Source organism: Encephalitozoon cuniculi, chromosome VI, assembly GCF_000091225.2.
Source record: "Encephalitozoon cuniculi GB-M1 chromosome VI, complete sequence".
NCBI lineage: Eukaryota > Fungi > Microsporidia > Unikaryonidae > Encephalitozoon > Encephalitozoon cuniculi.
In genome coordinates this window covers 40,564-53,602 of record NC_003233.1, presented here as the reverse complement: position 1 = coordinate 53,602, position 13,039 = coordinate 40,564, and the positions used below count along the sequence as shown (strand labels likewise).

Sequence of the window (13,039 nt, the reverse complement as noted above, 5' to 3'; positions counted from 1 at the left end):
AAACACTCCAAGGATCATTCTTCTCCTTCAATTCCAGGAACTTCCACGACAGAGTCCTTAGCTGATTTGTAGACCGTTTCAAGCACCGCTTCTACCGAGCACTCCCTTCCCATCTTCTCAAGAAGAACAACCTCCTTAGGCGACTTCATTATAACAACGCAGCTCCAATCTCCTTTGTTCTGCTCATCCTCAGAGGGATCCGTAACAACCACGCCACCAATCGAGCAGTAGAAGAAGCATTGGGGCACATAGTTCATTCGAACCCCAAGTGCTTCCAGCACGGAGTTTACACCGCTGATCGCAAGGCTGTAGATACTTCCGTCTCCAGATAAAACTCGCAGATCTATGTGAATAAGCACGACTTCCTCATTTAGTCTAATGCATAGACTCTCAAGATCGATACTCTTCTGCTTGATATACACCTTGTGCAGGAAGTTGACCAGCCTCTCGTATTTCTTTGCCCCCGTGGACACACTAAAGCTCACTATTCCTTCGTGCGGCCTGTCGATGTATGGCCTCGATGTACTTTTCTGAAACACAGTTAGCAGCTGGGACGCCCCCATGGTTACAAGGCAGGAGTTTGATATCCTCTCCACCTCAAGCCTCCGAGCCTCTTCGATTTTTCTGTTATCAAACCTTTCTCCTGCTTTCACCAAATTTTTCACGATCATCAAGGGGAGCACCGGCGCACCAAGATCTGGAGAAGTTGGCTGTTGGGCCCTGGATGTTTTATATCTCTTGTTGTTAGGAAGCCAATAAACAATATGCTTTTGTTTGCGGTGCTTGCTCTTGTGTCTGGAAGAGCAGAAGAAGTGGACATGGCGTTCACTGACCCGGATGGTAAGGCCATCCCGGTGGAAAGCATTCCATCGTCCTCTGATTTTGTCATGGCGTTTATGGCGTTTGGGAGGAAATTCAGGCTTAGACTGAGTGACTCATCTCTCAAGATCGGAGGGGTGCTTATGAGGCAGAACCTCTGCGACTTTTCAATCGCATGCCTAGGTGAGGAGAAATGCTATGGATCGGCATCCTTCTGCAACTCCATTCATGGATTATTTGTATCTGCAGGGACTGTGTATCAAATTAGATCAGCTGGGGCTGGAAAGGTCAGAATCGAGGACTTGAGGCATGCTCCCATGGACACAGAGGAAGGCGGCGAAGGGCACGATGAGGAGGGAAACGTCACAAGAGTCATCAAAGTGTTTCTAATCAATGACTTCGACAGAGTCCAAGAGATGGGGCCGGACATCAACCTTGACACTGTGGAGATATTCAGGAACGCAAAGGATGTGTTTGAGAAGAATAAATGGAACATTCGTGGGATAGAGCTGTCGCTGAATGGCATACTTAACGCCGTGGACAGACCATTGGCCCACGAGCTTTTTAGTAAGCAGCAGGAGCTGGACATGATAAGGACCAATACCTTTGATCCAGAGTATGTTGAGAAGGTTGACAGCATTGAGATGCTGAGGACTCTCAGCAGAATGCTTGGGACAGTCCACGGAAATGCAGGGGTGGAGATGCTTCTGGAAAAGTCGAACTTGGTTCTTCTTCTTCAAACGTCCAGCATAAAGATAAACGGATTGACGTTTGTTGGAGGAATGGGCTCTGCAGCCAAGAGATTTGGAATCATTAAGGTCTCGGAGCCGGACTCGTACTTCTACAAGGGAAAGGTGCTGGCGCACGAAATAGCACATGCTCTTGGAGCAGAGCACGAGGAGGGTGGAAGGTGCTTGATGAGAGAGGAGGAGAGTCCGTTGGAGAAGGAGGAAAGCGCTGCTCTTAGCCACGAGAGTATAGAGAAAATAGAGAGCTTCATCTCAAGAAACGAATCCAAATTTGGCGAGATAGACACATGTGGAAACGGTATCATGGATGGCAAGAAGGAATGTGATGCAGGGCTTCCAAACGGTTCTGTCTGCTGCACCAGTAAATGCAAACTGAGAGCCTGGGCACAGTGCGATGACAGAAATGGAAGATGCTGTAAAGACTGTGGGCTGCTCCCAAAAAACACAGTGTGCAGGGGAAGGACCTCAAACATTCACAAGATGGATTGCGAGAGAGAAAGCTACTGTGATGGAAAGTCTCCCGCATGTAGGGTAAGATATGTCTCCGATGGTGCCAGATCTGCCTCCGAAGGTATCTGTAAAAAGGGAATACTGCAGACCGAAGCCTTGATGTGTGAAAGGGTTGGGAGATTTTCTAGCCCAAAGTGCTTGTCTAGAGACGGAAGACTCTGGTGTCTTGACCAGTATGATGTATGCCTCCCTGTCTTTACTTCTCTTTCCTCCCCGATAATGCTGCCTGACTTCTGGAACCAAAGAGACAGCAATTCAGCAGCTACAAAGAAGGGACATATGATCCTGCTGATGGCTATACCAATTTGTTTATTAGTTGTGTCCAGATTCATTGCATCAGACAGATAGAGATCTAGAGGTAAGCGCTCTATTGAAGCAGCCCATCGGCCTCAATTTCAAGATAGCCCATGGCCTTCAGTGCATTTTCCTCGAAGTCGTCCCATTCTCTACTGAATCTTTCATTAAAAATCTGAATGTCCTCGGGTTCTAGAAGATGGGACTTGTACCTCAGTAAGCTAAATAGGATCCTTTGGACAACGTCCATGGACGTGGAGATGTGAGGGATAATGAGATCCATGACTCGTAGAGCTTCCTCTTTACTCAGGCCTTTTATCCAGTCTTCATCCAGCAGCTTCTCCAGCATTTCCAGCGACGGCTCTGGTAGGCTGGAATCTTCGGCTCTAGTGTCCTCGGGCTTACTCTTCAGTCCCCTCAAGAGAAGGAGCTCCGAGTGCAGGCTTACTCTCTTGCGCTTCCATACAGTCTCCAGTGCGTCGTTCCTCTCTTCAAACTCAGAAAAATTCAGAGTAACCTCTTCAGGCTTTACAGACGACTGGAAGTTGCTCTTATTGGAGAATAGAACCAGGTCGTTGTCCCTGGATACCACTAGAAGAAAGTCGAGGTTGGGGGAGAATCTGATAAACTTTGCCTCGTCATCCAATCCAAGCATATCAAGAAGAGTCATGGTTAAGATGTCGTAGAGAAACACCTTCTGCTTGCATAAAATGGCTATCCACTTCGAATCGCTGGACACGCTGTAGTCCGTTATCTCATCTCCCATCTTAAATATCCTCGAAACCCCATCGTCATAGAATAGAATCTGGGTCAGGGTACAGATAATAACAAAGCTCTCCACTAGCCTGATAGAAACTATTCCCTTCTGCTCGTGCTTCGAGACCAGCTCTCCCTTAGTTGTGTACATATGTATCCCAGATGCCGTAGCTGCAACTATTCTTGTGAAATCCATCGCCAAATCAACCAATTCCTCGCTCACATCAAACCTGCTGTGGACAAGCTTCGATTTGAGGTTCATCAGAGTAATGGTGTCCTTTCCGAAGCAGCAAAAGTCCTTGTATACGGCCAGGCAGTTGATGTTCTTATCCAGAACAAACCTCGAGTTCTTCTCTGAGAAATTGAGGGCATAGAGGCGCCTCTTTCCGAAGCACACGATGTTTTTGTTGACGTCCATCATCTCGACATCGCCCTTGAACTTGAACATGAAGTTCTGTTCGTCCTTGTACATATTCATGCTAAACACATTTCGAGGTCCAAACAAAAGCACGTTCTTCTCATCTATAAACTCCATCCCAATTATCTTGTCGTTGTACGTTCTCCTCCTCTTAATCAGCTCGAGGGTGTATCCCTGTATCTCGTAGACGGTTAGAGAGTCTTTCGTGGACACAACAAGAGATTTCCCATCCAGGAATCTTCCGCTCAGGACCTCCCGCCCAGGACATTCTTCTCTCCCATTAGGCCCACCGGCCGAGTTCTCGACGGCCACTATCTTTTTCTTCCCGTCCAAGTCAAATATGAACATCCCCTTCCTGGATATCGCCATGAGATAGTTCCCCCCAAAGCTGAGCTCGCTCACCCTCCCATCGACCTTGAACGAAAACAATATTTTGTCAGTTCGCAGGTTGAATATGTGTACAGTTCCATTCTCCAGACCTATTCCAACTACATCAACCACAGGGCTCTGCTCAATCGCTGTTATCATGGCTTCAAAAGCCCTATATACATATATCTCCCTTCTGGAAGACACGTTGAACAGCACCATTCTTCCTCCCTTGAGAACCTTGACAACCTTGTTGATATATGTGTGCGGATGGAACAGCCTCTCGATCCCGTCGTGCTCAACCTTGTATATCTCGCTTAGATCCTCAGTGACAAACAGCTCGTTCTGCGTTAGGATCAAGATTGTTTCTCCAAATCCAAGTATCTGCCTAATCACACCCTCCATGGTCTCCTCAGATACTCTAACCCTCTTATTGGACTGGGCTGGACCCGTCGGGAGAGTAAAGCACCGGACCACATCTCCCCGCGTGGTGACATACACGTCCCGGTACGATCCAACATAAACAGCGTCTTTCCTCTGGTGCACACAGTGAATCCTGTTGAACATAGGCCCGCAGAAGAGAACATTCATCTTCCGTACATCATATACTATATAGCTTGTATCCGTTGCCGATGTTATGTGGACAGTGCCGTTGGCATCTCTGACCATCAGCGGGATGCCAGAGGCCATCTGGTTGGCGACTCTGTATCTCTTGAAGAGATCAGACTCGTTATTCTTCATCACAAGAGGGCAAATTTTTGGTACCGGAAATCCTACACCCATGGACAGGAGCGAAGGCGGATACATCCAGAGCTCTCCGAAAAGAGAGCTCCTTGGAGTAAAGACACTAAGGGCGCTTACGATCAAGCAAATCGGCAGCTGCGACTTCGATGAGACATCCTCAACGCACCTGGTTGACTCTGCAGAAGTCACAAATGTACAGATCATTGGCTGGGTTGTCTCGTCAAAAACATCAGCGACAGGATCGATGTTTGTTTTGGAGGACGGAACAGGCAGCGTAGACTGTACATTCTGGCCAGGGAATTCCTACGAAGAGGAGCAGTGCAAGGTGCTTGAGGAGCAAAACCTTCTCAAGGTCAACGGATCGCTCAGAACATTCAACGGCAAAAGGAGCGTGTCTGCATCACATCTGTCCGCGGTGGAAGACTCAAACTTTGTTACCTACCACTTCCTAAGTTGCATCTACCAGCACCTGTTCTATACAAGACAGCTCCAAAGGGAAGAGGTCAAGAACGATGGTGCAAAGCTCGACAGGATCCAGGAGGACATACTGGAGTGTTACAGGAGGAACCAAGACGAAAACGGGCTCCACATTAATGTGGTCATCAAGATGCTTTCATCTAAGTATTCAGAGAGCGAAGTCAGGGAGAACATCGACGTCTTGCTGCGAGACTGCCATCTGTACAGCGTGGATGGGCTGGAATACAAGACAACGATTTAGGAGGATGTCAACCGATTTAATAAAATGTGTTCCGATGCAAGCAACCCATATCTCGAAGTAGTCATCTCTCGTCCTGCACTCCACTGAGATCCAGTCCTTTCACATGTGTGTTGGTGATCCTAATCTTCCTCCTGCTTCGTCTATCCTTTTTAATCTTGATTGTAGGCCTCTTCTTGACATTTTCGACCTTTTCTGTCTTAAGCCCTGCGGTATTGAGCTCTCTTATAAGGTCATGGTAAGTAGTAATCCTAACCTGGTTCCACAAGCTCTTTATCTGCGGGTCAACAGGGCTTTCTTGTGTGTCGTTCCAAAACACTACTTCGGAGCCATCTATGTCATTGAGTATAATTATTTCGTTGCTCTTCTTCAGCTCCTCGACAAAGGGCACGACATTGACGGGCGAGTCCATCAGCTTGCTCATCTCTAGGCCTTCTTCTCCACCCAGCCCCCTCACCACCTTCCTCATGTCCTCCACACTTCTTATCGAGTATAAAGGCTTAAACATCAAAGTGCTGTGTGTCGCAACTATCCTTGGATTCCTCTTGATTGACTGCAAGAGCACATAGTTGTTGTGGAGATCGATCCTTGTCTTGTCTTTAATCTCCTCGAAGGACAGCGGTCTGTCGTGCTGCTTCAAGAGGCTGATTACGGCGTGTATGTAGGTGTTTGTGTGTCTCTGGACCCCCCTGTCGATTGAGTCGATGCGGTCACGGTCCATCCTTGGGATCCGTGCAAGAGATGTTTTAATCCAAAGAGTTGAATTGTGCAGAGATAAGCCCACCTCAAAATGACATGGGATGAGCATAGGGTTACGAGCATCGACCTGGTGACTAACGACCCCGTCGTGAACCGGGAGACTGTCAAGAACGAGTTTATCCGATTCATCGAGCTGTTCAAAACAACGCATAAGGAGTATTCCCATGTTCTCTCGTCAAACATCAACCAGGACAACTTTTCTCTGACAGTCAAGCTGGAGCACATCTACCAGTACTCGGACCTTCTCTCCCGGGAGCTGTCTAGAAGGCCTGAAAGGGCAATCGAATGGTTTGAGGAGGCAGTAGCGGACAGATACAACGTAAAGGGAGTGCAGGGGTTTCAGCTCTGCCTGGTCTCCGATGGCAGGTGCATACCCATTAGAGAGATAAATGCATCGAAAACAAACAAAATAGTGAAGATCCAGGGAATAGTTGTTTCTGCATCCTCTGTTATCACAAAACCAAGGACGCTTTTCCTTGTCTGTAGAAATTGCCTCAGCAGCAAGGAGGTAATGGACATGATTCCAAGGATGTGTGATAAGACTGAATGTCCACCTGATCCCTACATCGTCATACCCGAGAAAAGCCAGGTGATAGATGTGCAGTATGTGAAGATCCAGGAGTTTTTTGAAGACATCCCCGTCGGAGAAACTCCCAGGCACTTCAGCCTGGTTCTGGAGAAGAAGATGGTCAATAGACTGATTCCTGGGTCCAAGGTTGTTATTACTGGGATTTACTGCATGAGAATGATCAGAGACAGCTCTCTCCCGATTGTGAAGGTGGTGGGCCTTGAGGATAGGAGCCTCAAGACTTCAAAGATGTTTACTGAAGAAGAGGAGGAAAGCTTCAAAAAACTCAGCAAGGCAGATATTTATGAGAGGATCTCTAGGTCTATTGCACCTTCTGTGTATGGGCACGAGGATGTGAAGAGGGCTCTTGCCTGCATGCTGTTCGGAGGAACCAGGAGAGTGCTTGAAGACAAGGTCACCTTAAGGGGAGATATCAATGTTCTTCTTCTGGGAGATCCAGGAATGGCCAAGTCCCAGCTTCTGAAGTTCATGGAGCTAGTGTCTCCCGTGGGTGTCTATACCAGCGGAAAGGGAAGTTCCGCAGCAGGGCTGACGGCAAGCGTTATAAGAGATAGTGGTGGAGAGTTTTATCTTGAGGGCGGCGCACTGGTGCTTGCAGACAACGGGATATGTTGCATCGATGAGTTCGACAAGATGGACGAGCATGACAGAGTTGCCATCCACGAGGCCATGGAGCAGCAGACAATATCAATAGCAAAGGCTGGGATAACAACCATGCTGAACACCAGGACGAGCATACTCGCAGCAGCAAACCCTGTTTTTGGAAGGTATGATGACTACAAGACGCCTGACGAAAACATCGAGTTTGGAGCCACCATCCTGTCGAGGTTTGATTGCATATTTATACTGAAAGACAAGCATGGACCTAACGACATTATTCTTGCAAAGCATGTGCTTTCTGTCCACCAAAACAAGGCCAGAGAAGATAATGAATGCCAGAATGGACTGCACGATGACCAAGAAGAGCAAATCTCCGGAAGCGACAGATCCCCAGACATCATTCCAATCCACACGATCAAAAGATATGTCCAGTATGCCAGGAGCAAGGTGTTTCCAACACTTTCTGAAGCAGCATCGAAGCAGCTGTCAAGATACTATGTCAACACCAGGAAAGAGGTCAGACAGCTCGAGCAAAGCACCCTGAAGCGGAATGCAATCCCAATAACGGTGAGGCAGCTGGAAGCAATAATACGGATAGGCGAGTCACTTGCAAAGATGGAGCTGAGTCAAATTGTCACCGAAAAGCACGTGGAAGAGGCGATAAGGCTCTTTAAAGTAAGTACAATGAACGCAGTCTCTCAGGGGCATATGCTTGAAGGAATGGTTCGCCCCGATGTGATCAACCACATCGAGGAGATATGCAGCAGAATAAGACTGCTTGTGCCAATAGGGGGGTCGATAAGGTACAGCGACCTTATCAGGAAGCTTGGCGGAAAGGACGAGTGGGTGTGTAAGAAAGCTATCGACTACATGTGCAAGCAAGAAAAGCTGGTGGCTAGAGACATGGGGAGGGTGTTGATAAGGCAGCCTTAAATTAAATAAATGCAGGGTTGTTATTTACGGCTCATCTTCGATAAATTATATGGAACCCTGAGGGCGTAGACACAGGCCCTGACATTTCCCCCCTTCCAAGTGAAAATGCAGGCTTTTCAAACTCTTTCATCATTTCATTTCCACACACAAATCCCAGGTCACCACCTCTTTTTGCAGATGAGCATTGCGAATGCTTAATTGCAGCTTCTTTGAAGAGCTCCCTGAAGTTCTTGTCGCCAGCCTTTGCCCTTAAATCCTCATGTATTGCCTTTATTCTGGAGAATGCCTCGTCGATGCTCATATCCACAGGCTTTCTTGACTTCTCATGCTTTATCAGTATGTGGTACAGCCTAAAGCCTTCGTTTGGCCTTTTTTCTGTTCGCTCGGCCGTCTCCGTGTTGTAAAAGTATGGGCTCCCTGTCTCCTTGTCCTTGAGCTTTATCCACATCTCGGGGTGGAGGCAGGCACAATTATCTGACTGCATTTAGCATCGAAAACGGCACCCTCAGCAAAATGATTATTCCAATTAGATGCTTTACTTGCGGGAAGGAGATCTCTAGCAAGTGGGAGCCGTATCAGGAGCTTTTGAAGATAGACAAGGGGAAGGCAGAGGCGCTGGATGAGCTGGGAATGAGGAGAATATGCTGCAGAAGAATGTTTCTGGGGCATGTGGACATTGTAGACAAACTCTTGAAATTCGATATCGTCAAGGACTTTACGCAGAGAAGCTGACCAGACTTGTGTTTATTAGTTGCATGAAGGGCCCATACAGACGGACTCTTAGATCTCGACACCGACATTTCCCAGTGCTGTTCGGATCCATGCGGGCACCTCCTTGAATCGACTTGCCATAAAGTTCTTAATAAACTCGGGGTATCTATCCTCCGTTATGGACTCTCTGATTCTCCTTGTGAGGCTCCTCATGTAGTACAGGTTGTGGATCGTAAGAAGCATGCAGAAATTGGTGGTTCCCTTGAGTGCAAACAGAAATGCTCTTGAGTACTTGGAACATGTATAGCAGCCGCAGGTTTCGTCTATCTTTCTTTTGTCGCTTTTGAGCTTCGAGGTGAAGCAGACATCACCTGAGTCAGAAAGCCCCTTTCCAAACCTGGCCGTTCTTGTTGGATACACACAGTCGGACATATCACTTCCTAATGCAACACACACCACAATGTCTTCGGGATATCCTACACCCATCAGGTATCTCGGGATGTCCGGCGGAAGGCTCTTTGTGCAGAAGTGGACAATCCTTGCAAACTCGGACTTTTCTTCTCCCCCGCTGAGGCCTCCTATTGCAAGGCCTTTTGGGGATCTCTTGAGGATCTCTGCGATGCTTTCCGCCCTCAGCCCCTCGTCAAGACCCCCCTGGATTATAGGAAACAGTATCTGCCTGCTCTCCGCGTCAAGCCTTATCTGCGGAACATCCATGCTTCTCTTGACCTTTTTGCTAGGCTCGTCCACCCTGCAGTCGTTAACCGCCATGATACACCTATCCATCCATCTGATAGACCTTCTCATTGCAATTTCTATCTTCTCCCTTGTGTCACACGGATTCACAACATCGTCGAGCTGCATGATAATGTCAGCTCCCAGCATCATCTGTATGTTCATGCTGTCTTCCGGCGTAAACAGGCTATCTCCAAACCTTACTCCGTCCTCGGTGACAACAACATCAGGTAGGCTTCCAATCTGGAATCCTCCAGAGTCGGTCAGCATTCCCCTGTTGTACTTCATAAATTCCTTGATGTTTTTTCCCAGCTCTCTAAGATGGTATGTATTTGTCAGAATCATGCTCTCCTCGAGATCAGAGACACGGATGCCCTTCATCGCTCCATAAGTTCCCACAGGCATGAATATAGGAAGTTCCAGGGATGTACCGTTTAGCTCAAGTGTCGAAACCCTTGCATTTGTTGTGCTGCATCTCTTTATCACCTTGAAATCCCCTATCATCCAGGGTGGTCGTCAATGCAGTTTTTGCTGCTCATCTGCCACAAACGGAATAAAGATGCAGCTGCAAAGAAACATAGGTCCTGTTTGCCCGCGCCATCAAGCAAGGGAGTGCAGGTCTTCGAAAGATCAGTGCACGCATTAAGGTTTATTCAGAAAATTAAAGACGGGCGGGGCCTTCCTGTTTCCATTTACAGTAAGCTGCCTTCTCCTTAAGATGCATTCCTCGCAATCCCGGATGTGGAGGCTCTCCAGCTTTGTACATAGCTCTCTGCTCAGCTCGGTATTTGATTTCATAAGATCCTGGTAAACATTATAGAATTTTTTGCAGTCTTTCGTGGCTCCGTAAATTCCAAGCATGCTACTGCGTATCTGCAAGCCGTGGTGGCTTTGCTTCTTGAAGAACAGAAACTTCTTCTTAGCCTTTTTCCACTCGTCATAGACCATCTCAGAGTACCTTACACATAGATCTCGCGTCTCGGAATCTCTGCACTCAGTGCACAGCGCCTGAAGTCCCTTGAGAAGTTCTGCAATCAAGTCCTCATCCTTACACATGCAATCAGCCGCCTTTGAAAATCTTCCGAGGACAAAAACTCTCTGGACAGCTGGGATCTCCCAAAGTTTGGAAACAATTTCGTTTATCAAGGCATGCAACGACTTGAGATCTCCGGAAAACACAGCATTATCAATCACCTCGGCAGTCCTGCTCTCCCACACACAACTTCCGTTGCTGCTTTTTAGCCCCTTAATGCAAAGAATGCAGGCTTTGACAATACCTACATTAGTACTTTTCATGTCGTTCTTGTATATTAGCCATCCATCCTCGTAGCGCTTGTTTTTAATACAGAGCTCTATCATCGAGTTGTCCATTGTGCCGGGATCACTCTCCCTGTTTGCTGCCCACATCCTCACGCATTCCATCCAATACATCTTTTCCTGTTGCATCCTAAACCATTCGCCAATGTCTGGCTCGGAGTTTTCTAGCATCTCATTGATCTCGTGCAGGCTGTCAACATCTCCATTATATGGAAACAGGCTATCTTCTTCAAATGGAAAGCCCTCAAACTCCTTTAGAAGTCTCTCGGTCGAGACATGAGACTCCAGCCTCATGCTGAGTATCAATGCAAGCTTGAAAACTGCATAGCTCTTTCTATTCGGCCAAAAAACCCTGAAAAACCTAATCAACTCGTCTCTCTTGAACAGTAGAATTAGAACAAGCTCCAAGCTTCTCATTTCAAGTCCCGTCTTTTCGCCGTCATCCACCAGTTTGTAGTATTTATATGTTATCGACTCAACATCCTGCTCGCAGTTAATCTTGATAGACTTCTCCATAAAGTGTGTCTTGAATACCGCCACCAGCTGATCTCTTAGAGCCTCCTCATACATCTCCTTTGTGTCTCTCCTGAATTCTAAAACATCCCTGACGCTCCACATCTCTCTTCCTCTTGCCTTTCTCATGACAAAATCTTCAACCTCGAAAAAAACCAGAAGATCGGCGACACCAACAGACTCTGTGTGATGGGCAAGACATGAAACAGCACATGCATATGCTCTAAACATATCATGGAGGTTGTGGATCTTTGTGCTTTCTTCACAAAAGACACACTCAACACCACTCTTCTTGGGAAATCGTTTCAGAATTTCATCCAGTATTAGAAAATTCTTGAGAGCTCTTCGATCAAGGAGGCTTTCGTCGTACGAGAAGCTCTCTCTCGCAGAGACATCCATTGATATTGTTTATATAACCATGTATTTATTTCTATAAACACAAACAATTGGGCAGAAAATTGTCTATTTCATCAAAATGCTGTCCAGCTCCTCAATCTCCTTGTCAAGATCTTCCAGATCCACACCTGCTCCACTTATACTAGAGGGAGGCTTCTCAGCCTTGACCCTTTTGTTTTGGAGTTTCTGTGCATCCTCAACAGGATACTTTTCCAGAACATTGCCATGCGACTCTATCTTTTTACGGTCATCTGTACCTTCGCCTTTCTTTTTGTCCACTAAGCCGGAGTTTTCCTTTGTATCCAATCTTTCCGTTACCGCCTCTTCCATGGGCTCTGCATCAGCGAAAGGTCCATCAGCTCTGGGTTCCGTAATCTGATCTTGAGCGTCCATCACCTCCTCGTAATCCTTCAGTCTAGTATCCTCAGGGGCATGCAGATCAGATACTGGGGGTGCAGAGGTGCTGGGTCCAGACCTTTCCATTTCTCCAGGCAGAGGCATACCCTTCCATGCGTCCTTCAGAGGATTCGCATGTCTGTACTCGCATCTATCCTTGGTGCATCCACTGGGCTTATCCTCCCAGTAGCACATCTCCTCGCGCCTATTCTTCTTGAGATGAAACTTCGAGTGGCGGTAAGGGCAGTCGTCGCTGCATGGAATCTTAGACACCCAGTTTCTACATGTAATCAAGTTGTTTCTGCAGCTCTCGTTGTGTCTATATGTGCATCTGTCTTTGAATTTGCAGGAGGAGTAGAGAAAGAAGTAACAGTCGTCCATGTCTATGGGCTAAAAAAGCTTTATTTATGTGAGGATTCCCAAGCCGTCTTGGAGATGGCCGATGCACGGTGTTGAGGCCCAAAAATTATATATTAGGTCCGACTTTTTCTTCTATGTCTGTCTTGATGTCTTCCTCTAGCCTATGGAGTAGGATGTCTTGTTGAATAGATGCCGGAGGAGGTTCCGCCACAGACTGTGGTATATCAGAACATTTACGAACAGCGCAGTATAAAACATATGTGGGCCGCCGGGCTTGCTAATTAATACCATGTGACACAAAAGGAGAAAATGGCGAAGACTATTCATCAAAGAGATTCTAATTAATTAAAAGCCGGAAT

General features: G+C 47.1%; 12 protein-coding genes across 12 annotated transcripts; 4 read left to right on the top strand and 8 right to left on the bottom strand.

Annotated features, from left to right (window-relative positions):
* Window positions 1-14: 14 nt before the first annotated feature.
* Window positions 15-671, bottom strand: ECU06_0390 (uncharacterized protein; the record flags this gene model as incomplete). Its single annotated transcript, NM_001041417.1, has 1 exon — window positions 15-671. The coding sequence occupies one exon, from the start codon at window positions 669-671 to the stop codon at window positions 15-17; it is 657 nt and encodes a 218-aa protein (NP_585795.1).
* Window positions 672-764: 93 nt separating this feature from the next.
* Window positions 765-2,426, top strand: ECU06_0380 (zinc metallopeptidase; the record flags this gene model as incomplete). The annotated part of the gene is made up of 1 exon (NM_001041416.1): window positions 765-2,426. The coding sequence occupies one exon, from the start codon at window positions 765-767 to the stop codon at window positions 2,424-2,426; it is 1,662 nt and encodes a 553-aa protein (NP_585794.1).
* Window positions 2,427-2,445: 19 nt separating this feature from the next.
* ECU06_0370i (uncharacterized protein) lies at window positions 2,446-4,653 on the bottom strand (the record flags this gene model as incomplete). The annotated part of the gene is made up of 1 exon (NM_001041415.2): window positions 2,446-4,653. The coding sequence occupies one exon, from the start codon at window positions 4,651-4,653 to the stop codon at window positions 2,446-2,448; it is 2,208 nt and encodes a 735-aa protein (NP_585793.2).
* Window positions 4,654-4,693: 40 nt separating this feature from the next.
* ECU06_0360 (uncharacterized protein) lies at window positions 4,694-5,374 on the top strand (the record flags this gene model as incomplete). The annotated part of the gene is made up of 1 exon (NM_001041414.2): window positions 4,694-5,374. The coding sequence occupies one exon, from the start codon at window positions 4,694-4,696 to the stop codon at window positions 5,372-5,374; it is 681 nt and encodes a 226-aa protein (NP_585792.2).
* Window positions 5,375-5,435: 61 nt separating this feature from the next.
* On the bottom strand, window positions 5,436-6,092 carry ECU06_0350 (transcription initiation factor IIE subunit beta; the record flags this gene model as incomplete). Its single annotated transcript, NM_001041413.2, has 1 exon — window positions 5,436-6,092. One exon carries the CDS (start codon window positions 6,090-6,092, stop codon window positions 5,436-5,438), a length of 657 nt encoding a protein of 218 aa, NP_585791.2.
* Window positions 6,093-6,161: 69 nt separating this feature from the next.
* ECU06_0340 (uncharacterized protein) lies at window positions 6,162-8,252 on the top strand (the record flags this gene model as incomplete). The annotated part of the gene is made up of 1 exon (NM_001041412.1): window positions 6,162-8,252. One exon carries the CDS (start codon window positions 6,162-6,164, stop codon window positions 8,250-8,252), a length of 2,091 nt encoding a protein of 696 aa, NP_585790.1.
* A 31-nt stretch (window positions 8,253-8,283) lies between these two features.
* Window positions 8,284-8,700, bottom strand: ECU06_0330 (uncharacterized protein; the record flags this gene model as incomplete). Its single annotated transcript, NM_001041411.2, has 1 exon — window positions 8,284-8,700. One exon carries the CDS (start codon window positions 8,698-8,700, stop codon window positions 8,284-8,286), a length of 417 nt encoding a protein of 138 aa, NP_585789.2.
* A 65-nt stretch (window positions 8,701-8,765) lies between these two features.
* Window positions 8,766-8,984, top strand: ECU06_0320 (DNA-directed RNA polymerase core subunit RPB10; the record flags this gene model as incomplete). The annotated part of the gene is made up of 1 exon (NM_001041410.1): window positions 8,766-8,984. One exon carries the CDS (start codon window positions 8,766-8,768, stop codon window positions 8,982-8,984), a length of 219 nt encoding a protein of 72 aa, NP_585788.1.
* A 48-nt stretch (window positions 8,985-9,032) lies between these two features.
* ECU06_0310 (uncharacterized protein) lies at window positions 9,033-10,202 on the bottom strand (the record flags this gene model as incomplete). The annotated part of the gene is made up of 1 exon (NM_001041409.1): window positions 9,033-10,202. One exon carries the CDS (start codon window positions 10,200-10,202, stop codon window positions 9,033-9,035), a length of 1,170 nt encoding a protein of 389 aa, NP_585787.1.
* Window positions 10,203-10,340: 138 nt separating this feature from the next.
* Window positions 10,341-11,927, bottom strand: ECU06_0300 (uncharacterized protein; the record flags this gene model as incomplete). The annotated part of the gene is made up of 1 exon (NM_001041408.1): window positions 10,341-11,927. One exon carries the CDS (start codon window positions 11,925-11,927, stop codon window positions 10,341-10,343), a length of 1,587 nt encoding a protein of 528 aa, NP_585786.1.
* Window positions 11,928-11,990: 63 nt separating this feature from the next.
* ECU06_0290 (uncharacterized protein) lies at window positions 11,991-12,701 on the bottom strand (the record flags this gene model as incomplete). Its single annotated transcript, NM_001041407.1, has 1 exon — window positions 11,991-12,701. One exon carries the CDS (start codon window positions 12,699-12,701, stop codon window positions 11,991-11,993), a length of 711 nt encoding a protein of 236 aa, NP_585785.1.
* Window positions 12,702-12,836: 135 nt separating this feature from the next.
* On the bottom strand, window positions 12,837-12,938 carry ECU06_0285 (uncharacterized protein; the record flags this gene model as incomplete). The annotated part of the gene is made up of 1 exon (NM_001415649.1): window positions 12,837-12,938. One exon carries the CDS (start codon window positions 12,936-12,938, stop codon window positions 12,837-12,839), a length of 102 nt encoding a protein of 33 aa, NP_001402586.1.
* Window positions 12,939-13,039: the final 101 nt, after the last annotated feature.